The sequence below is a fragment of the Hypomesus nipponensis genome, chromosome 6 (assembly GCF_054491055.1).
Source record: "Hypomesus nipponensis isolate SF chromosome 6, ASM5449105v1, whole genome shotgun sequence".
Classification (NCBI taxonomy): domain Eukaryota; kingdom Metazoa; phylum Chordata; class Actinopteri; order Osmeriformes; family Osmeridae; genus Hypomesus; species Hypomesus nipponensis.
The window spans coordinates 7440156-7463473 of record NC_140366.1 but is presented as its reverse complement, the minus strand read 5'-3'; the positions used below and the strand labels follow the sequence as shown (position 1 = coordinate 7463473).

Here is a 23318-nt window from a genome sequence, read left to right as displayed (position 1 = left end):
GACTTATCTCAAAGCGTGCTAAATGCCACTGAAATAGGAAGTATGTCATTCCACAGTATATCATTTGCTATCTTGGGCAAACAAAAAACACACCACTGTTTTTCTCCATATAGGGAATTCTTGCATGTGAAGATGCTTGACCTGGTCTGAAAAATGTGAAGTACGGTTTTTGAAACTCTACAAAGTCAGGTCGTACTGCATGGACTCTGCATAATATTATCTGTCTTCAATCTCTAACTAACGGTTTCCACTCTTGGATACTGGTTACTACTTTGATGAAGCTGTGAATACCCAGTTCAAGTCCTGTTCTAGGTGATGTCTCACATGGAGAGGTTATAGTTGAGATGGGAGTCTAAATAAAACAATTCTAATGGATGTCACTAGAGATTGGACACAGAAACGATCAACTTCATTCATGAATAAAATACTAAATAGAAGACCATTTATTTGGAATACAAATGAGTAAACATTTGTCTCTAACAGGACAGAGGTGCATTTTCAGTTAGCTCCAGACGACAGCAAGTAAAATGCTTGCATAGAAGTTAGTAACGAGAAATGATACAAATGGTAGTAACAGTAAAGTATACTTTTATTCGTGTCATAGTGGTCAATGCTTCAATCGATGGAAGAACAGAATAGCAGAAGCAAGTTGAGGAAACGAGAGGCGCTCAAACTCCTCTTTGAATCTGTATGTGAACAGAAGACCACTACTCAGCAGTACTTTCATTTACAGGAGTTTATAGGTGTATTAAATATGGAATTAATAGGTATAATAGATAAAGTAGATCAGTGTAAAAAAGCAATGCATCATTTGCAAAACAAATAAATATATCAATGGTTTTCATAAATGGTTACATTTCATACAATGGTTACAGCATGAAAACCGACAAGATATGGCATGACTGCAAAGGTTCTCATGACAATTTTTTCTTTCCCTGAGGTTTGTTGTCGGTTGAGAAAGATCTCTGTGGTCACCAGTGTTGCTCGATGGCTTTCTAGTTTCTTCTAGATGAGGAGAGATTGACTGAGGCATATGTCACCATGTCCTCCTGCTGAGTCTGCGAACACAAAACAACTCAACAACCCATGATAGATGTTTGTACACACTGCTTCAATACTAGTACTGTATCTTTACTCACATCTGGTTTTGGAACAGCCTTGGTTTGGCTTGGGTGGTTGATGGTGGCATAGGTGGGGCCATCGTCACGTCCATCCTAGGGGTGAAGTTTAACCAGAAGAATTCAGCACAAACAGGGTGTTTCTAAGTGACTCAATGATTGATTCAAGGTTTTGACTCGGATCAATTAAATATGTGTTAAGCACACCAATGAATGTTTGTAGTTAATAACATGAAATAACTGGTATCTTTTTCCCACCTTGTCCTCATTAGTAGAACGGGTTTGCTGGTTCCCTGTGGTATTACTAACTATATCTGTAGTCAGAGCCTATGTCAATTTGACAAAAGTGAACAGAATTTCAGTTGACTGTTCATGTTTGTTGAACGTGATCAACTAAGATATTGATACTCACAAGAGAGTCATTGTTTGGCTTTCGGTTCTCTGAAAACAGCAAACATTAGTAATCGACACATGCTCAACATATATATGTATGTGGCTTCCCAAAATCATACTTTCATACATTTTATGAGCAGCAATGAGGGTAACTTACTGGCTCTCTTCTTGTAAACTATGATGATGACGACAACCAGGAGGCAGAGCAGGACTGCACCAATGGCTCCACCCACTGCTGCACCCACAGTAACTGGAGGTGTTGAAGTGATGGAGAGGGGTGTTGTGAGACCTGTATGATGTTACAAACCAGGATCACATACTTACAATCTGAACACTGTAAGTCACTGATTTATTTAACGAGTAGCTGAAACTGGTTCAATGTTAAGGCTTACTGTGCACTGATCATGATAAAAGTTTTTTATTACAATTTTATTACGTTTTAGGTTTTACTGTAATGACCATTGACGTCTTAATAACATGATGCATGTTTTATGTAATCTTTGGATCCCAACTGACATTGGTATACATATTGGTAGTCGATATGCTCCGGATTGACACATTTACTGTCAACCTTGTATTTAAATCACAACTGTACTGCACCCATGTCGAACTCTGTGTGGTAAATGGTTTATATGGTGGTAACATACCTTTCATGATTGGGGAAATGCTGGATGCAGAGGTAATGATTTCATCTGTTGGAGCAGAAAACAGTTGAGGTTGGTGGCATATTATAGGGGTTGGAGTTAAACCATTTGATGCAATACTAAAGCATTTAAAAATAACTGCTTCCTCTTCATTTGTGTTTGCCTCTTCTCTTTCTCACGTTTCAACGATGTTGGGAGATATAGGCGGACGTGTTGAAGAAAGACGATGACTTATCTCAAAGCGTGCTAAATGCCACTGAAATAGGAAGTATGTCATTCCACAGTATATCATTTGCTATCTTGGGCAAACAAAAAACACACCACTGTTTTTCTCCATATAGGGAATTCTTGCATGTGAAGATGCTTGACCTGGTCTGAAAAATGTGAAGTACGGTTTTTGAAACTCTACAAAGTCAGGTCGTACTGCATGGACTCTGCATAATATTATCTGTCTTCAATCTCTAACTAACGGTTTCCACTCTTGGATACTGGTTACTACTTTGATGAAGCTGTGAATACCCAGTTCAAGTCCTGTTCTAGGTGATGTCTCACATGGAGAGGTTATAGTTGAGATGGGAGTCTAAATAAAACAATTCTAATGGATGTCACTAGAGATTGGACACAGAAACGATCAACTTCATTCATGAATAAAATACTAAATAGAAGACCATTTATTTGGAATACAAATGAGTAAACATTTGTCTCTAACAGGACAGAGGTGCATTTTCAGTTAGCTCCAGACGACAGCAAGTAAAATGCTTGCATAGAAGTTAGTAACGAGAAATGATACAAATGGTAGTAACAGTAAAGTATACTTTTATTCGTGTCATAGTGGTCAATGCTTCAATCGATGGAAGAACAGAATAGCAGAAGCAAGTTGAGGAAACGAGAGGCGCTCAAACTCCTCTTTGAATCTGTATGTGAACAGAAGACCACTACTCAGCAGTACTTTCATTTACAGGAGTTTATAGGTGTATTAAATATGGAATTAATAGGTATAATAGATAAAGTAGATCAGTGTAAAAAAGCAATGCATCATTTGCAAAACAAATAAATATATCAATGGTTTTCATAAATGGTTACATTTCATACAATGGTTACAGCATGAAAACCGACAAGATATGGCATGACTGCAAAGGTTCTCATGACAATTTTTTCTTTCCCTGAGGTTTGTTGTCGGTTGAGAAAGATCTCTGTGGTCACCAGTGTTGCTCGATGGCTTTCTAGTTTCTTCTAGATGAGGAGAGATTGACTGAGGCATATGTCACCATGTCCTCCTGCTGAGTCTGCGAACACAAAACAACTCAACAACCCATGATAGATGTTTGTACACACTGCTTCAATACTAGTACTGTATCTTTACTCACATCTGGTTTTGGAACAGCCTTGGTTTGGCTTGGGTGGTTGATGGTGGCATAGGTGGGGCCATCGTCACGTCCATCCTAGGGGTGAAGTTTAACCAGAAGAATTCAGCACAAACAGGGTGTTTCTAAGTGACTCAATGATTGATTCAAGGTTTTGACTCGGATCAATTAAATATGTGTTAAGCACACCAATGAATGTTTGTAGTTAATAACATGAAATAACTGGTATCTTTTTCCCACCTTGTCCTCATTAGTAGAACGGGTTTGCTGGTTCCCTGTGGTATTACTAACTATATCTGTAGTCAGAGCCTATGTCAATTTGACAAAAGTGAACAGAATTTCAGTTGACTGTTCATGTTTGTTGAACGTGATCAACTAAGATATTGATACTCACAAGAGAGTCATTGTTTGGCTTTCGGTTCTCTGAAAACAGCAAACATTAGTAATCGACACATGCTCAACATATATATGTATGTGGCTTCCCAAAATCATACTTTCATACATTTTATGAGCAGCAATGAGGGTAACTTACTGGCTCTCTTCTTGTAAACTATGATGATGACGACAACCAGGAGGCAGAGCAGGACTGCACCAATGGCTCCACCCACTGCTGCACCCACAGTAACTGGAGGTGTTGAAGTGATGGAGAGGGGTGTTGTGAGACCTGTATGATGTTACAAACCAGGATCACATACTTACAATCTGAACACTGTAAGTCACTGATTTATTTAACGAGTAGCTGAAACTGGTTCAATGTTAAGGCTTACTGTGCACTGATCATGATAAAAGTTTTTTATTACAATTTTATTACGTTTTAGGTTTTACTGTAATGACCATTGACGTCTTAATAACATGATGCATGTTTTATGTAATCTTTGGATCCCAACTGACATTGGTATACATATTGGTAGTCGATATGCTCCGGATTGACACATTTACTGTCAACCTTGTATTTAAATCACAACTGTACTGCACCCATGTCGAACTCTGTGTGGTAAATGGTTTATATGGTGGTAACATACCTTTCATGATTGGGGAAATGCTGGATGCAGAGGTAATGATTTCATCTGTTGGAGCAGAAAACAGTTGAGGTTGGTGGCATATTATAGGGGTTGGAGTTAAACCATTTGATGCAATACCTTACAAATATTTGAAAACCTCAAAATAAATAGCAGTCTACAGATCTACTTTCATTATTAATTATGTTAAGGTCAGACATTCATGGGATGCTGTCAGTCCTGTATTTCAAGTCACAGCTTAGTGGTGGAGTCAAGGACACTGTGACTGAGAAGAGATGTTAGGGTTCAAAATCCATGTTAGGTTTCATCATGTTGTTTCCTCTGTAAACCCACATAGTTAATACTAATTGTGAGGGGTCAGGTGGATGAGGGGTCAGGTGGAATACAGGGTCCGGGGGCACCCTCTCCTGGGAGGTAGGCCTAAGGACGCTTAATTGAGGTAATCAACTAACAGGTGTAACTCATATTCCTGATTGTGCTTGCTTTAAAAGGTCCCGATTAGAGGAAGGAGGGGAGAGTGGAGCCGGAGAGTGATTGGCGCAACGGCGGTTGAGGGACCGTCTAAGAGTTGTCCAAACAGTTATATGCCATTTTGTTGACGGATTTTGACTACCTAGTACGGCAGTGTGCCTGCTAGCGTTCTGGCTCCGCTAAAAAGAGAAAAAATATATATAACTGAAGTATTGCTGCAAACTGTCTGTCTCAGCGTCTCATTTGCTGTCCTGCACCCGGGGGGGGGGGAGAACGAATCGTCACATAATATACTTACTGGCATGAACAGACAGATCTACCACTGCATCTTCCCCGTACTGTCTCCCCCCCTCTGTGGGATATTGTCGACAGGTGTATTGTCCGGCATCCTCAGTTTTGACATAAAGAACAATCAGAGAACAGTTGGACCCCAGCCTCAGTCTCTTTGCTCTGCCTGAGTTGTTTTTAATGACTCCATGAGCAACCAGCTCAATGTTAATGAAGTTCCATGTAGTAGAGGAGCAGTCTGGGTTAACCACATTGTTACACGGCAGACTGATGTTTTGTCCTACTTTGTATTGTTGAGTGGAAAATTCTCCATCTGGAGAGAAATGCGTTTCATGAATGGTGAGAGCTACTGTATCACATTTAGTAAATTAATCAAAATGATGATAAATAATTAAATAATCAAACATTGTCTTCATCTGTTTGCACATACATTCATTACCTCTATAATTTAATAACTAATACAAATCCAGATTACAGAGATGTACTCTAAAGTAAACTAAATAATAGGCTAATCTGTGTACTGTTTTACCTGTTATGTGGAACCCAATGGTCACAAATAATCCCAAAACAGCATGACTAACTTCGAACATGGTTCTTCTCTTCACGGTCAACTCTCAATTGTACTCTCTTCAGATAGTGTGGATTGGATGATTTGTGTGCTTATTTAGAGGTCAACTGAATATCTTAGCCAAAAAGGAAATGACCTCATGAGCACATTTAAAACCAACACTTCTGAAGGAATGAGGAAGTATGCATTGGTCATTCTGTATTCGTCTCTTTAATACGTTGACAGACAGTAAAACAATTACATATACATTGCCACAAAAATAAAAAGGACATGCATTATTGATGAGTTTGATTAGTTTGGCGTTTTGATTACAGTCTCATGCATCATCAAAAGCTCTTGGAAACTGGAGGAAACTCTGACAGGAAGAGGTCTGGCTAACCCAAAGCCACAATGGATTGAGAAGACAAGTTAGTCAACAGCCTACGTGATAGGTGACTCACAGGACAAGAGCTTTATGCACAGCTTAACACTGGTCAAAGTAATAAAGTCTCAGTTTTAACTACTATAAGAATTTCAGTTCACTGTTCAGGTTCGTTGAATGTGCTCAACTAAGATATTGATGCTCACAAGTGTCATTGTTTTGCTTTTCCTTCTCTGAAACAGCAAAAATTAAGAATCAATACTATCTTTAAATAAATATGTACGTGGCTTCCAAAAATTATACTCTCCATACATTTTATGAACAACAATGAGGGTAACTTACTGTCTCTCTTCTTGTGAACTATGATGATGATGACAGCCAGGAGGCAGAGCAGGACTGCACCAATGGCTCCACCCACTGCTGCACCCACAGTAACTGGAGGTGTTGAAGTGGTGGAGAGGGGTGTTGTGAGACCTGTATGATGTTACAAACCAGGATCACATACTTACAATCTGAACATTGTAAGTCACTGATCTAACAAAGGAGTAGCTGAAACCGGTTCAATAATATTGCTTACTGTGCAAGAAGATTGAAGAGAAGTTTTATTATGACCAGTCATTTTAACTTGCCCTCGCTGATCTTCCTGCTCTGTTCGCGGCGTTCATTGCCTCCATGGGCTCTTCACTGCCCCTCTGCCCTGCGTCTGGTCCTGCCCCTGCTTGCTCTGGTCTGGCTCCTGGCTCCTCCGGCCTGCGTCCCTCTGACCTTGCCCTGTGCCTCCCCCTCTTCAGGTGGCTCCGCTCCGGACATCCTGCCCGGCCCAGCTCCTGCTCTTCCTGTCGGGACCCTGCCCGCCCCTGCCTCCGCCTTCACGCTGGTCACAAGGCCTCCCTCTGCCTGCCCCGCAGCCCCCTCTGCCTCCTCTTGTCTCCCTCCCTCTAGCCACCCTCCAGGGTGATTACATGGACCTGGCCGACCTTCTCCTCCCGTCCTAGGTCTCTGCTCTCTGCACCATCGTCGGGTCCTTTAAGTCCTTCCACATTGCTCACCACCTTACCTTCCCCTCATTCGACCTCCTTTCCATCACCAGCTTCATTTCCTACGTCCACATGCACCTCTCCATCCACACTTCCACTAACCACATGTACCTCAGTGGCACCAACTTCTCTTTCAAGTTGCTGTCTGTTTCCCCCCACAGTCAGACCTCCCTCCTTATGACAGGCCTAAGCGCCTAGATCCGCGCTCTCTTCCTGCACGGCTCACTCTCACTGCCAACCTGCTAGCCGCCTATATCCACACAATTGGCACTGGCTACTCCTCCCCTGCCACCGATTCCACCCTGGAAGCCATGTTCCTCCTGGCCTTCGGCTTCTTAGGCCTTAGGAAAGTTAAGATTCTTGCATAGAAGTTAATAACGTGAAATAATACAAATTATAATAACATACTTGTGTTTGTGTCATAGTGGTCAATGCTTTAATCGATTGAAAACACAGAATAGCAGAAGCAATTTGAGAAAACGAGAGGCGCTCAAACTCCTCTTCTCTGAATCTGTACAATATACAGCAGTACTTTCCTTTACAGGAGTATACGTGAATTTATATGTATAATAGATAGAGTATATCAGTGAAGAAGCGATGCATGATTTGTAAAACAAATACATATATAAATGGTTTTTATAAATGGTTACATAGCATGAAAACTGACAAGATATGGCATGACTGCAAAGGTTCTCATGACAATTTTTTCTTTCCCTGAGGTTTGTCGACGGTTGAAAAAGATCTCTGTGGTCACCAGTGTCGCTCGATGACTCTCTAGTTTCTTCTTGATGAGGAGAGATTGACTGAGGCATATGTTACCATGTCCTCCTGCTGAGTCTGTGAACACAACACAACTCAACAACCCATGATAGATGTTTGTACACACTGTTTTAATACTGTAGTACTGTATCTTTACTTACATCTGGTTTTGGAGCAGCCTAGGTTTGGCTGTGGTCGTTGATGGTGGCATAGGTGGGGCCATCGTCACATCCATCCTAGGGGTGAAGTTTTACCAGAAGAATTCAGCACAAACAGGGTGTTTCTAAGTGACTCGGTGGATTCCATGATTTGACTCTGATCCGTTAAATATAAGCTTTTGCTGTTACACACACTGAGGGATGTTTGGAGTTAATAACATGAAATAACTGGCATCTCTTTCTCACCTCTTCGTCATTGGTAAGATGGGTTTGCTGGTTCCCTGTGGTGTTACTAACAATGTTTGTAGTCAGAGCCTATGCAAATTCGAAACAAGTAAACAGAATTTCAGTTCAAGGTTCATGTTTGTTGAATATGATCAACAAAGATATTGATACTTACAAGAGTGTCGTAGTTTGGCTTTTCCTTCTCTGAAAACAGCAAAAATTAAGAATCAATACCTTCTCAAAATAGGTATATAAGTGGCTTTCCAAAATTATACATTCATCAAACAATGAGGGTAACTTACTGGCTCTCTTCTTGTGAACTATGATGATGACAGCCAGGAGGCAGAGCAGGACTGAACCGATGGCTCCACGCACTGCTGCACCCACAGTAACTGGAGGTGTTGAAGTGGTGGAGAGGGATGTTGTGAGACCTGTATGATGTTACAAACCAGGATCACATACTGACAATCTGAACATTGTACATCTCTGATTTAACAAAGATGTAGCTGAAACTGGTTCAATGTTATGGTTTAATGTGCTCTAATCATAATCAAAGTTTTATATTACTATTTTATAACATGTTATGTTTATTGTAATTAACATTGTTGCTAACTTAATGACATTAAGACTCTGCTTCGCGTCGTGCCTAACAACTCCCCTTACCTGTTCTAAAATCAGCGCAAACCACGGCGTCTTGGGGCTTATTGCTTAATAATATTACTGAGATCAGAACTAACATTGTTAATTATGTTAAGGTCAGACATTCATGTGATGCTGTCAGTCCTGTAGTCAAGGACACTGACTGAGAAGAGATGCTAGGGTTAAAGATCTAGGTTTCATCATGTTGTTTCCTCTGTAAGTCCACATAGTTGAATCTGACATACTTACTGCTGTGAACATAGAGATCTACCACTGCTTCTTCCCAGTATTGATTCCCTCCCTTTGTGAGATATTGTCGACATTTGTAGACTCCAGCATCCTCAGTTGTGACATTGAGAACCATCAGAGAGCAGTCGGACCCCAGACTCAGTCCCTCTTCTCTGCCATAGTCTGTTTTTATAACTCCAAGACCAACCAGCTCAGTGCTATTGAAGATCCATGTAGTAGAGGAGCAGTCTGGGTTCACCACATAGTTACACGACAGACTGATGTTTTCTCCAACTTTGTGTTCAAGAAATGAAAAGACTCCAGCTGGAGAGAAATGCATTTCATGAATGGTGAGAGTTACTGTATCACATTTAGTAAATGTATCAAAGTGTGGATAAATAATATAATGATCAAACTTTCTATGTTTAATGTTATATAATACAAAAACACAATGTATACACATATCCTGATAAGCCCAATTCTATATTGAATGTACAGTACTAATACCTAGATTATCCTTAGAGTATTAGAAACATCTCTATGTGAATATATGTTGCACATTTTACTTTAAACATTGTCATCATCTGTTCGCATGATATTACTGAGATCAGAACTGACATTGTTAATTATGTTAAGATCAAACATTCATGGGATGCTGTCAGTCCTGTATTTCAAGTCACAGCCTACTGGTGGAGTCAAGGACACTGACTGAGCAGAGATGCTAGGGTTAAAGATCAATGTTAGATTTCATCATGTTGTTTCCACTATAAGCCCACATAGTTGAAACTGACATACTTACCGGTTTGAACAATCCGAATCAGCTTTGCCGCTGCATTTTCCCCATATGTATACCCTTCCTCTGTGTGATCCTGTTGACAGAGGTAGACTCCAGCATCCTCAGTTGTGACATTAAGAACAATCAGAGAACAGTTGGACCCCAGTCTCAGTCTCTCTGCTCTGCCTGAGTTTTTTTTTATAACTCCATGACCAACCAGCTCAATGCTATTGAAGATCCATGTAGTAGAGGAGCAGTTTGGGTAATCCACAATGTCACACGGCAGACTGATGTTTTCTCCTATTTCGGGGTAAAGAGTGGAATAGTCTCCATCTGGAGAGAAATTCATTTCATGAATGGTGAGAGCTACTGTATCACATTTAGTAAACTAATGTAATGATCAAACTATCCAGGTTTAATGTAATATTATACAAGAACATAAGGTATACACGTATCCTGATAACCCCAAGTCTATATTGAATGTACAGTACTGCTACCTAGATTACACTTAGAATATAAGAAACATCTCTATGTGAATATCTGTTGCACATTTTCCTTTAAACATTGTCTTCATCTGTTTAAATAATATTACTGAGATCAGAACTAACATTGTTAATTATGTTAAGGTAAGGCATTCATATGATGCTGTCAGCCCTGTATTTCAAGTCACAGCTTAGTGGTGGAGTCAAGGACACTGTGACTGAGAAGAGATGTTAGGGTTAAGATCTATGTTAAATTTCATCATGTTGTTTCTTCTATAAGCCCACTTAGTTGAACCTGACATACTTACTGGTTTGAACAAACAGCTCTACTACTGCATCTTCCCTGTGTTTACTCTCTCCGTCTCTGAGATATTGTGGACAAACATAGACTCCAGCATCCTCAGTTTTGAAATTAAGAACCATCAGAGAACAGTTGGACCCCAGACTCAGTCTCTCTGCTCTGCCAGAATCTTTTTTTATAACTCCAAGACCAACCAGCTCAGTGCTTTCGAACATCCATGTAGTAGAGGAGCAGTTTGGGTAAACCACATTGTCACATGGCAGACTGATGTTTTCTCCTAATTTGTGGATAAGTGTGGAATAGTATTCACCTGGAAAGAAATGAATTTCATGAATGGTTAGAGTTACTGTATCAGATTTAGTAAATTAGTCAAAATGATGAAACTAATATAATGATCACACTTTCTACGTTTAATGTAATATTATACAAGAACATGATGGATACACGTATCCCGACAACCCCAAGTCTATATTGAATGTACAGTACTGCTACCTAGATTACACTTCGAATATAAGAAACATCTCTATGTGAATATCTGTTGCACATTTTCCTTTTAAACATTGTCTTCATCTGTTGAAATAATATTACTGAGATCAGAACTGACATTGTTAATTATGTTTAGGTCAGACATTCATATGATGCTGTCAGCCCTGTATTTCAAGTCACAGCCTACTGGTGGAGTCAAGGACACATACTTACTGGTATCAACCGCCAGATGTATAGATGCATCTTCCCCGTACTGTCTCCCCCCCTCTGTGAGATATTGTCGACAGCTGTAGCGTCCAGCATCCTCAGTTTTGACATAAAGAACAATCAGAGAACAGTCGGACCCCAGCCTCAGTCTCTTTGCTCTGCCTGAGTTTTTTTTAACTCCACGGGTAACCAGCACAGCGCTATCGGAGGTCTTTCTACTCGCGAAGATCCACGTAGTAGAGGAGCAGTTTGGGTAAACCACATTCTCACACGGCACTCGGAAGTTTTCCCCTACTTTGCGTACTTCAATGTAAGGGCTTCCATCTGGAGAGAAATATATCCATGTGATTCTCTGTTGCACTATAACTTTAAATAAAGTCTGCATCTGTTTTGCACATACATTAATTACTTCTATAATTCAATAACTGATAAAAATCCAGATTACAGAGATGTACTTTAAAGTAAACTAAATAATAGGCCAATCTGTGTACTGTTTTACCTGCTATGTGGAACCCAATGGTCACAAATAATCCCAAAACAGCACGACAAATTTCAAACATGGTTCTTCTCTTCACAGTCAACTCTCAACTGTACTCTCTTCAGATAGTGTGGATTTGATGATTTGTGTGCATATTTAGAGGTCAACTGAATATCTTAGCCAAAAAGGAAATGACGTCATGTTAAAAACCAACACTTCTGAAGGAATGAGGAAGTGTGCATTGGTCATTCTGTACTCCTCTCTTTAATAAGTTGTCAGACAGTAAAACCAATTTTGTATAAATTGCCACAAAATAAAAAAGGGCATGCAGTATTGATAAGTTTGATTATTTTGGTGTAAGTGCGTACTGTCTCATCATCAAAAGGCTTGTGGAAACTGGAGGAAACTTTGACAGGAAGAGGTCTGACAGACCCAAAGCCACCATAGATTGAGAAGACAAGTTATTATCAGCCTACGTGATAGGCGGCTCACAAGACAAGCTCTTCAAGCACTACTTAACACCGGTCAGAGTAAGCAAGTCTCCTTTTGAACGGTGAAGAGAAGACCTTGAACTGCGGGTTTGATAGGTCGTTTAGCATTAAGTAACAAAATGGGTACCACAGCCTTTTACAACACCATGCAATAGTCTCTGGTATACACTTAGTTGGTCAGGGATTTGTCTTTCAGCAAGATAATGACCAAAAACATACCTACAGGCGATGTCAGAACTAACTTGGATGAAAAAAACAAGACAGTAGGCTTCAAGGCCAGAAGTGTGTCCAGACAAAACCCATTGAGATGATTTGGGATGAACTGGACAGAAGGGTGAAAGCAAAGCAACCTACAAGTGCAACACATTTGTGGGAACTTCTGCTACAATATATGCTACAATATATCAGTGTAGAAAACAATGCATAATCTGTAAAACAACTATATTTATAAATGGTTTTCCAAATTGTCACAGGATGGAAACTGGCAAGATATGGCGTGACTGCAACTGTTCTCATTATCAATGTTTTTCTTCCCTGAGGTTTGTTGATGGTTGAGAAAGATCTCTGTGGTCACCAATGTCGATCGATGGCTCTCTAGTTTCTTCTAGATGAGGAGAGATTGACTGAGGCATATGTCACCATGTCCTCCTGCTGAGTCTGTGAACACTACACAACTCAACAACCTGAGAAAGATGTTTGTACACAGTTTCAATACTGTAGTACTGTATCTTTACTTACATCTGGTTTTGGAGCAGCCTCAGCACAAACAGGGTGTTTCTAAATGACTCAATGATTGATTCAAGGATTTGACTCTAATCAATTAAATATTTATTAAACACACTGAGGAATGTTTGGAGTTAATAACATGAAGATTCAAGATATGTATTGTCATATATACGGTTTAACAAAGTTATCCGTACAATAGAATTCTTATAGTGCAATGTCCTCCTTCCACATGATTACAATAAAAACAATAAAAGTGAAAAGATATATACATATACAGTCAGAATTAAAATACATTAAAATAAGGCACAAATGAAATAACAGTTTCCTGAGTGTTAAAGTGCGTTGTTGCAAATTTCGTAAGTCATGGTTCAGTGTGTGTGTGTCTGTTTGTGCGTGTGTGTAGTCGGGCTGTTTCCGTTATATAAGGGGGGGAGTGGCTTGTGAGGCTTTTCACCATCCTGACGGCCTGCGGGTAGAAACTGCTTGTTAGTGTCTTTGTTCTGGATTTCAGACTCCTGTAATGTCTGCCTAATGGCAGCATCTAGAAGGAGTCTGTGCTGCAGGTGTGTTCTGTGGGGGCTGCAGTGGGATTCCCATATTGTGGGCTCTCCTGGTGACCCTGGTGGAGTGAATGTCCTGTAGTGAGGGGAAGGCTGCTCCTGAGATGAACTGGGCTGTTTTGATCACACACTGGAGTTTCTTCCTGTCCTGGGCAATGCAGTGTCCATACCACACTTTGATGTGGTAAGGACTCTCTCGACCGTGCCTCTGTAAAAGTTGCTGAGAATTTTGGTTGGCATGCCAAGTTTCCTCAGCCTTCTCAGGAATGGTCTCACAAATGTGAAGTATGGTTAAAGTTGAGATGGGAGTTTAAATTAAACATTTGCAATGTACATCACTGGAGATTGAACACAGAAATTATCAACTTCATTAATGATTAAAAAACTAAATGGAAGACCATTTATTTGGAAATACAAATGAGTAAACATTTGTCTATAACAGGACATAGGTGCATTTTCAGTTAGCTCCAGACGACAGCCAGTAAAATGCTTGCATAGAATTTAGTGACAAGAAATACAACAAATTATAAGAACATACTTTTGTTTGTGTCATAGTGGTCAATGCTTTAATTGATGGAAAAACAGAATAGCAGAAGCAAATTGAGGAAACGAGAGGCGCTCAAACTTCTATTCTCTGAATCTGTACATGAACAGAAGTCCAATATACAGCAGTACTTTCCTTTACAGGCCTTAATAGGTAAAGGAGGTTTGTTGTCGGTTTGTTGTCGGTTTGTTGTCGGTTGAGAGAAATCTCTGTGGTCACCAGTGTCACTCAATGGCTCCCTATTTCCTTCTAGATGAGGAGAGATTAACTGAGGCATATGTCACCATGTCCTCCTGCTGAGTCTGTGAACACAACACAACTCAACAACCCATGATAGATGTTTGTACACACTGTTTCAATACTGTAGTACTGTATCTTTACTCACATTTGGTTTTGGAGCAGCCTTGTTTTGGCTGTGGTCGTTGATGGTGGCATAGTTGTTGCCATTGTCACATCCATCCTAGGGGTGTAGTTTTACCAGAATAATTCAGCACAAACAGGGTGTTTCTAAGTGACTCAGTGGATTCAATGATTTGATCTGATCCGTTAAGTATGAGTTTTTGCTGTTACACACACTGAGGGATGTTTGGAGTTAATAACATGAAATAACTGGTGTCTCTTCCTCACCTTGTTCTCATTGGTAGGATGGGTTTTCTGGTTCCCTGTGGCGTGACTAACAATGTCTGTAGTCAGAGCCTATGCAAATTTTAAACAAGTAAACATAATTTCAGTCCACTGTTCATGTTTGTTGAATATGATCAACTAAGATAGTGATACTCACAAGAGTGTCATAGTTTGGCTTTTCCTTCTCTGAAAACAGAAAACATTAAGAATCAATACCTTCTCAAAATAGATATGTATGTGGCTTCCCAAAATCATACTTTCCATAACATTTCTATGAACAACAATGATGGTAACTTACTGGTTCTCTTCTTGTGAACTATGATGATGACAGCCAGGAGGCAGAGCAGGACTGAACCAATGGCTCCACCCACTGCTGCACCCACAGTAACTGGAGGTGTTGAAGTGGTGGATGTTGTGAGACCTGTATGATGTTACAAACCAGGATCACATACTGACAATCTGTTGCTAACTTAATGACATCAAGGCATGTTATGTCTATTCTCTGGATCACAAGTGACATTATTAATGGTAAAAATATTGATAGGCACTATGTTGGTGATTGACAACTTTACTGTCAGACTTGTATTTAATATCACAACTGTACTGCACCCATATCAAACTCTGCCTGGCAAAAGGTTTATATGGTAGTAACATACCCTTCGTGATTTGGAAAATACTGGACGCAGAGGTAGTGATTACTAGCCTGGCTCTGCCCTCCTACGTACTTCCACTTTGATTTTGCTTCTGTACTAGGTCTGGCCAATAGGTACGTAAATCAGATTTTGCCGGTTGATTTTCAACCGGACAATCAGCGTACAGAGGGAGTTGCTGAGAGCAATCATTTTGTGTAACGTTGATTTTGTGCGCTAGTTTGTGTTGTAGTTCCGTAATGGTGGCGGAGAAAGATGCAAGCGAAGCCATTCGGTCCGTTGTGGCAAACGCTGCCGAATATCCACAGCTAAAGACGGGGCAAGAACAAGTTTTGCTGAGTTTTGTTGGTGGCCATGATGTTGTGGCCCTCCTCCCCACGGGGTTTGGGAACAGTTTGATTTTCCAGCTACAGCAGCTAGCTCTGTTTCAGTAGTGGTGAAATAATTGGTAAGGCAAACACTAGCTATTGGTTATGGCAGATCAGAGTGGCTCTAGGCAGATCCAATAGTTTTAAACTTCAACAGAGTACCCGCCTACAAGGAGGTCAACACTTGTCAATGGAGCGAGGCCAGACTCTGCTCCTCTACAAATGAAATGTACGAGTCAGGTTAGGACTAGGCTAAGTGATTACATCCGTTAATTGGACCAGAAAATAGTTAGAGGCATATTAGAGGGGCTGGAGTTAGGCTATGTCATATTATACCTTCTGGATCTCGGAATACCTCAGAATAAAGAGCGGTCTTAAGATTTACAATTCATGAATATTTAATATCACTCCTGATATTCACTTAGATAGTACATAATATTACTGAGATCAGAATTGACATTGTTAATTATGTTAAGGTCAGACATTCATGTGATGCTGTCAGTCCTGTAGTCAAGGACACTGACTGAGAAGAGATGCTAGGGTTAAAGATCTAGGTTTCATCATGTTGTTTCCTCTGTAAGTCCACATAGTTGAATCTGACATACTTACTGCTGTGAACATAGAGATCTACCACTGCTTCTTCCCAGTATTGATTCCCTCCCTTTGTGAGATATTGTCGACATTTGTAGACTCCAGCATCTTCAGTTGTTAAATTAAGAACCATCAGAGAGCAGTCGGACCCCAGACTCAGTCTCTCTTCTCTGCCAGAGTCTTTTTTTATAACCCCGTAAGCAACCAGCTCAGTGCTATTGAAGATCCATGTAGTAGAGGAGCAGTCTGGGTTCACCATATTGTTACACGGCAGACTGATGTTTTCTTCTACTTTGTGGTAAAGAGTAGAATAGTCTCTATCTGGAGAGAAATGCATTTCATGAATGGTGAGAGCTACTATATCACATTAAGGAAATTAGTCAAAATGATGATAACTAATATAATGATCACACTTTCTACGTTTAATGTAATATTTTACAAGAACATGAAGGATACACGTATCCCGATAACCCCAATTCTATATTGAATGTACAGTACTGCTACCTAGATTACACTTAGAATATAAGAATCATCTCTATGTGAATATCTGTTGCACATTTTCCTTTAAACATTGTCTTCATCTATTTAAATAATATTACTGAGATCATAACTGACATTGTTAATTATGTTAATAAGATCAGACATTTATGGGATGCTGTCAGCCCTGTATTTCAAGTCACGGCCTTGTGGGGGAGTCAAGGACACTTAGTTGAAACTGACATACTTACTGGTTTCAACATCCAGATATATAGATGCATCTTTCCCGTGTTGACTCCCTCCCTTTGTGAGATATTGTCGACAGGTGTATTGTCCGGCATCCTCAGTTTTGACATAAAGAACAATCAGAGAACAATCGGACCCCAGCCTCAGTCTCTTTGCTCTGCCTGATTGTTTTTTAACTCCATGGGTAACCAGCACAGCGCCATCGGAGGTCTTTCTCCTCTCGAAGATCCACGTAGTAGAGGAGCAGTCTTTGTTAACCACATTGTCACACGGCACTCTGATGTTTTCCCCTACTTTGCATATAAGAACGTAAGGGCTTCCATCTGGAGAGAAATGAATGAATGATGATAGCTACTGTATCAAATTTAGTCAGTTAATCAAAAGAATACTAAATACAAAAACATGATGTGTTAATGTATCCTGATAACCCCGAATCTATATTGAATGTACAGTACTACTACCTATAATTACAATAATAATAATAATAATACATTTATATACCTAAATTATGCTAAGAGTATAAGAAATATATCCATGTGATTATCTGTTGCACATTTCACTTTAAACATTGTCTCCTATTTGCATATTGCAATAACTAATACAAATCCAGATTACAGAGATGTAATTTAAAGTAAACAAAATAATAGGCTAATCTGTGAACTGTTTTACCTGCTATTTGGAACCCAAGGGTCACAAATAATCCCAAAACAGCACAACAAATTTCAACCATGGCTCTTCTCTTCACAGTCAACTCTCAACTGTACTCTCCAGATTGTGTGGATTTTATGATTTGTGTGCTTATTTAGAGCTCAACTGAATATGTTAGCCAAAAGTAAATCTAGTCATGAGCACGTTTAAAACCGACACTTCTGAAGGAATGAGGAAGTGTGCATTGGTCATTCTGTATTTCCCTCTTTAAAAAGTTCTCAGACAGTAAAATCAATTTCATAAATGTGGCAGGGGGGACTGACTACGCCAATATGTGGCAGGGGGGACTGACTACGCCACTCTCACAGATGGGGTGAGAGACCCTTAGTTAGAAATGCTATAACTACCATTTGTGTCCCGTCCAATCAAATGAACGGTACAGAGACTGTGGTATCAAAAATATACATTTTATTTTATACACAATAACATCCAAAGGTACTTAATAGTACATTATAAAAATAATTCACGGCAAACCAAAGCACACTAGATAAGCACAACAAACCACTGCTCAAACCAAACAACTTGAAAACAAAGATAAATCTAAATGTGGGAAAAACAGTGGCAGGCACACAATAATACAATAGCAGCAGTATTTACAAATTAATAATTTACGATCAAAACATACCGACTGCTATTGCGTTTAGACCGCGCAACTCACTTGATCACCGTCAATATCCCGCTGACCTTGGAACTGATGCCTAAGGCATTGGGTTACTCAAACAGCCAACAATTGCCTCCAGTACTACTCCTACTTAAACTATCGCGGGCCTCATTAAGAAATTAGCGCCAGCTGTGAGTTAAAGCTCCTGGGTCCTAGAGCTACCCGGTTACATAAAGTTTGATTAGTTTGGTGTTAGTGAGTACAGTCTCTCTTGACAACTGGAGGAAACTCTGACAGGAAGAGGTCTGGCAGACCCAAAGCCACAACAGATTGAGAAGACAAGCTAGTCAACAGCCTACGTGATAGGCGGGCCACAGGACAAGAGCTTTATGCACAGCTTAACACCGATCAAAGTAATAAAGTCTCAGTTTGAACTGTGAAGAGAAGACTTTGAGCTGTAAGTTTGACAGGCTGAGTGGCAGTAAAAAAGCCATTGCTACAGTGGTAAAATAAGAAAAAGCTGCTTGCCTGGGCCATAAAGCACTGCAAGTGGACCACAATAATCTGAAGACCGAAAGAAAGTCTTATGGACCTGTGAATAAATGAGGAAGTCTCATACTGGGTTTTAGTACGTTGTTGAGTAGGGGAAAAATTGTTACTCAGTGTGTGACACAGTTGTCAAACATGGAGGAGGAAGTGTTCTGTGGCTCTTTTGCTGAATCCAGAGTTGGTGACAAAATGGGTACCACAGCATTTTACAACACCATGCAATAGTCTCTGGTATACACCTAGTTGGTCAGGGATTTGTCTTTCAACAAGATAATGACCCAAAAAATACCTACAGGCTGTCTAGACAAACTCCATCAAGATGGTTTGGGCTGAATTGTACAGAAGGGTGAAAGCAAAGCAACGTACAAGTGCAACACATTTGTGGGAACTTCTGTGCTGGGGAAACTTTCCGAACAATATTGTCATGTCCCCGTCCTAGGCCAGGTAGGATTCTAGTCTGTTTATTCCAGATCCAGTCATTTGTTCCGTTCCTTCACTCCTTCCCAGTAACTCAACTCCCCTGCGGCTCATTCCCTCATCAACACCACAGCTCTTAAACCCCAGATTGTCATCCACTACTCGCCAGTTTGTTGAATCACAGACCCCACATTTGTAATCTTGCCTTTTCGAGATTAATTCCTTTACTCTGGATTATTGTTCCAACGCTTGTCCCTGTCTACCTACAGAACGCCGCTCCCTATCCTCCGTTTCTCCTTCGTACCCTGATCCACCATCCACCAGCTCCCCCACTTCAACCACCCTCTGTGTCAATAAGGGCTCAGCACACAACCTGAATCATGTGTGTGTGTGTGTCGTGCGTTTGAGTCCTCCAGGTCAGCCGTAACAAATATGAAGTCAAAACCATTTTTAGGACACAAGTGTGTTTGGCTGTTGTGTCTTCAAAAGGTGGCTCCTTTGATGAGTCAAACTCCTCTTCTCTGAATCTTTTAAGCAAGTTACAATTAAACAACATGAATCTCTATGTGCAAGTGTGCCTGCAGAAAAGCAAGCAACAGTAAAAATTAAAATAAGATTTACTAAAATATAATAATTTGCAGCGAATACAACAATTTAAATCAGTTACCACTAACCAACAGGAGACTGTGTATGTGAAAGTGCACAAACGGAAGACTGCCTGTCACTGAGATGGACCAGTCCATACCTGGTTCTTTTGGTGACTCACACAGCTGTGAAAGTGGAGGGTCGCCAACATGGAGCCATGCGACACACTGCAGAACGGCCCCTCCACCGACAGTGGAGAGCCAGGGGCTGGTGGAGGAGCAGTTGCACCTCCAAATGGTGCCTGCTCCAACTTGTCATTTGTCTCATCCCCACTGGTGTAGTCCTCCAGGAATGCACCAAGGGGGGTGGAGACCAGTTCGCAGAGGCTGATCTGAGAGCAGGTTCCAGTCCAGCTGACCGATTTGAGCCAGAACCAGGGAACCACCTATCCAGCACTCCAATCCGAGGGCAACGAGAAGGAGGTCCCAAGGAGCACCCACCCTGAGGTATTTAAGACATCGAAAGGTGAGTCACATGCAAGTTAAATTGTATCTGAGTTCAATGTTACTTGTCCTGCATACCATTTGGGCGGGTGACATAAATTCCTGATGTTGCTGACTATGCTATTCCTGTACTTTTAGTATGCAACAGAAGATGGTAGTATAAAGTTGATTAAATGTGTCAATTAATTATGGGAAGGTATTTGGAAACATACATGTAACCACACTGTGTTAATGTATGCTAACAGCCTGGTGCATGATTTGCTTGCTGCAGATGGACCTGTAAGTATAAGGGCATCACCATGTTGGGTTCCTCATGCAGCTAACAATGACACTATGTGAGTATGTAGTGCCTATTCATTCCTGCCAGCTGACTGGTCAGGATCATGTTACTTTGAGTTTCCTACCAAGCTCTCAGTCCTGTAGATGGGTAGCCTGCATCCTTTGCCCAAACACTGATGGCGCTGCCACAAGACAAGTAGTGTTAGAGCAGATGCTAAGAAGGTGGGGTCATCACCTGATTCACCAGAGCACACTCACTTTCACGATTTTCAGCAGCTATTCTCCCTGTGTATGGTATAATCACTGCCTTCAACGACATTAGGAGCTAAACAGTATGGCTGGCCATTGGTAATGAGACAGCCGATGCCTTAACTGTGGCTGCTTCCGAGATGAAGGTTATGAGACAGGTAGTGCTACAGAACTATCTGTTATCAACTCAGGGAGGCATATGTGCTGTTCTAGGTTATGAGTGTTGCACCTTTTATTACAGATGGATCTGCTTATATCACAAATATGGCTGCTTACATTAAACAGATCATGAAAGCATTGGGGGAACCTGAAGTTTGGAATTGTGTTGTTGACTGACCTCCTCTGTGGGTTTTTTTTTTCTGACTATCATTCAAATGGGAATCACTGGATTGGGCATATTGATCATTGTTGTGCTGATTGTGGTTTGTGCTTGGAAGATGTGTACTGCTGCTGTGTACAGTGCTGTGCAGTAGGCTCTCAGAAGGCTGCCAGTAAGATGATGGTAGCCTAAATCAAGCTTCAGACAAAAGCAAGTAAGATTGATGATTACTTTATTGCCCTGGGAATGATTGCCATGGCTGATACATAATCTCAAGTACCAAGTGAGTACTTTGCCAATATAATAAAGATGGCAACTTGCCTCCTATTTTCCAACTGATATACAATGCTGTATGTAATCTGAAGAGGTCTGTCCTTAACCAAAGATCAGTCAACAATAATTAAAATAATGATTACTTAATTACTTTTATACTGTTTGAAATGCTATGAATTTAATGAACAGTGTTTGATCTATACCCTGCTGTGTTGAGCTCATGAGAGCATGACCCTTGGTTCTGTCCAGGAGAGAAATGTGCCTATGTTTCTTGTATCATTGATAAAATGTCATTATGCTGTTTGCATATGAAGTGCATAGCCATAAGTTAGTTCTGTGTAAGGTCAGACTAGGAAATGCCTGTGACACTAGGGCAGATCAGAGGTCACAATATCGCCAAAGTGTATAATGCTATGGAACTTTGAACAAGGAAAATAGAAGTGTCAAGGCCATTTCTAGGAGCCCTAACTAGGGACCTAAAGTAAAGCTATTCACTTCATTGACTTGGTACTTTCATAGCAATTGGGTACTATTTAACACGTCATCATTTGTTCATTTTTTTTTGTGGCTTTTGATCCTCTGAAAACGGCAAAAGTTAAGAATAAAACCCTGCCCCAAATACATTAAATTTAGTCATTTAGCAGACGCTCTTATCCAGAACTACTTACAGTGAGTACAGGGACATTCCCCCGAGGCAAGTAGGGTGAAGTGCCTTGCCCAAGGACACAACGTATGTATGTGGCTTCCCAGAATCATACTTTTCATACAATTCTATGAACAACAATGATGGTAGCTTACTGGCTCTCTTCTTGTGAACTATGATGATGATGACAGCCAGGAAGCAGAGCAGGACTGCACCAATGGCTCCACCCACTGCTGCACCCACGGTAAATGCAGGTGTTGAAGTGATGGAGAGGGGTGTTGTGAAACCTCTATGGTGTTACAAAACAGGATCACATACATACAATCCAATGAGTAGAAAAGCTTAACTGTGAACTTAAAATGTCAAAATACTGGTGGGTGGTTAACTGATTCTACTGGGAGGGCATGACAACTACTTTAAGTCTGACAGTTTTCGTGCTTAGAACTTCCCTGCTTCCAATATGACAGTTCAATGTGACTCACAGTTCATTCACACACATTGTTGCAGATGGCGAGAACAATATGTGGCTCCATCTCTTGTTTAAATGATGAACTGCATCTCAGTTCTCAAGAGGACAAGCAGAGGCTCAGCCAGCCACACTCAATGTAAAGCACATTCCTGATGGTAGGTTCAATAAAACCTTATATAAATAAAATCAACAATCATTTGAAGTTTTAGGATGTTTTCAGAAGGGTCTCTGGTTTCATCACTTCCTCTATTCTTTGTCTTTTCCTGGATTTAAATGAGGGTCTTTGGGTCATCTCACTTACCGAGCAACCCTCGTGAACGAAGTTTTAGCCATTAGCAACCTACAAGTGCAACACATTCGAGGGGAACTTCTAGAGTGTTGGGAAGAACCTACTTGAGCAAATACTTGATTTCCATTGTAAAAAGAATGCCACAAGTGTGTTTGG

At 40.5% G+C, this 23318-nt stretch overlaps 3 protein-coding genes across 3 annotated transcripts; all 3 read right to left on the bottom strand.

The window, feature by feature from the left end:
• Positions 1–2982: 2982 nt before the first annotated feature.
• LOC146286822 (uncharacterized) lies at positions 2983–5914 on the bottom strand. Its single transcript, XM_084700596.1, has 7 exons — positions 5827–5914; positions 5308–5610; positions 4052–4183; positions 3914–3942; positions 3760–3828; positions 3523–3597; positions 2983–3441 (listed from the first exon to the last, which is right to left on the bottom strand). Exons 1-7 carry the CDS (start codon positions 5885–5887, stop codon positions 3379–3381), a joined length of 732 nt encoding a protein of 243 aa, XP_084556722.1. The 5' UTR covers positions 5888–5914; the 3' UTR covers positions 2983–3378.
• A 1771-nt stretch (positions 5915–7685) lies between these two features.
• Positions 7686–12118, bottom strand: LOC146286821 (protein turtle homolog B-like). The gene is made up of 10 exons (XM_084700229.1): positions 12023–12118; positions 11530–11847; positions 10838–11140; positions 10072–10380; positions 9294–9596; positions 8708–8836; positions 8581–8609; positions 8427–8495; positions 8184–8258; positions 7686–8100 (listed from the first exon to the last, which is right to left on the bottom strand). Exons 1-9 carry the CDS (start codon positions 12081–12083, stop codon positions 8202–8204), a joined length of 1578 nt encoding a protein of 525 aa, XP_084556355.1. The 5' UTR covers positions 12084–12118; the 3' UTR covers positions 7686–8100; positions 8184–8201.
• Positions 12119–13297: 1179 nt separating this feature from the next.
• On the bottom strand, positions 13298–22903 carry LOC146286820 (uncharacterized). The gene is made up of 13 exons (XM_084700228.1): positions 22887–22903; positions 22560–22693; positions 21046–21155; positions 20299–20583; positions 19858–19898; positions 18612–18643; positions 17284–17601; positions 16574–16876; positions 15245–15367; positions 15104–15132; positions 14950–15018; positions 14708–14782; positions 13298–14624 (listed from the first exon to the last, which is right to left on the bottom strand). The coding sequence occupies exons 1-13, from the start codon at positions 22901–22903 to the stop codon at positions 14562–14564; spliced, it is 1599 nt and encodes a 532-aa protein (XP_084556354.1). The 3' UTR covers positions 13298–14561.
• Between the last annotated feature and the right edge of the window lie 415 nt (positions 22904–23318).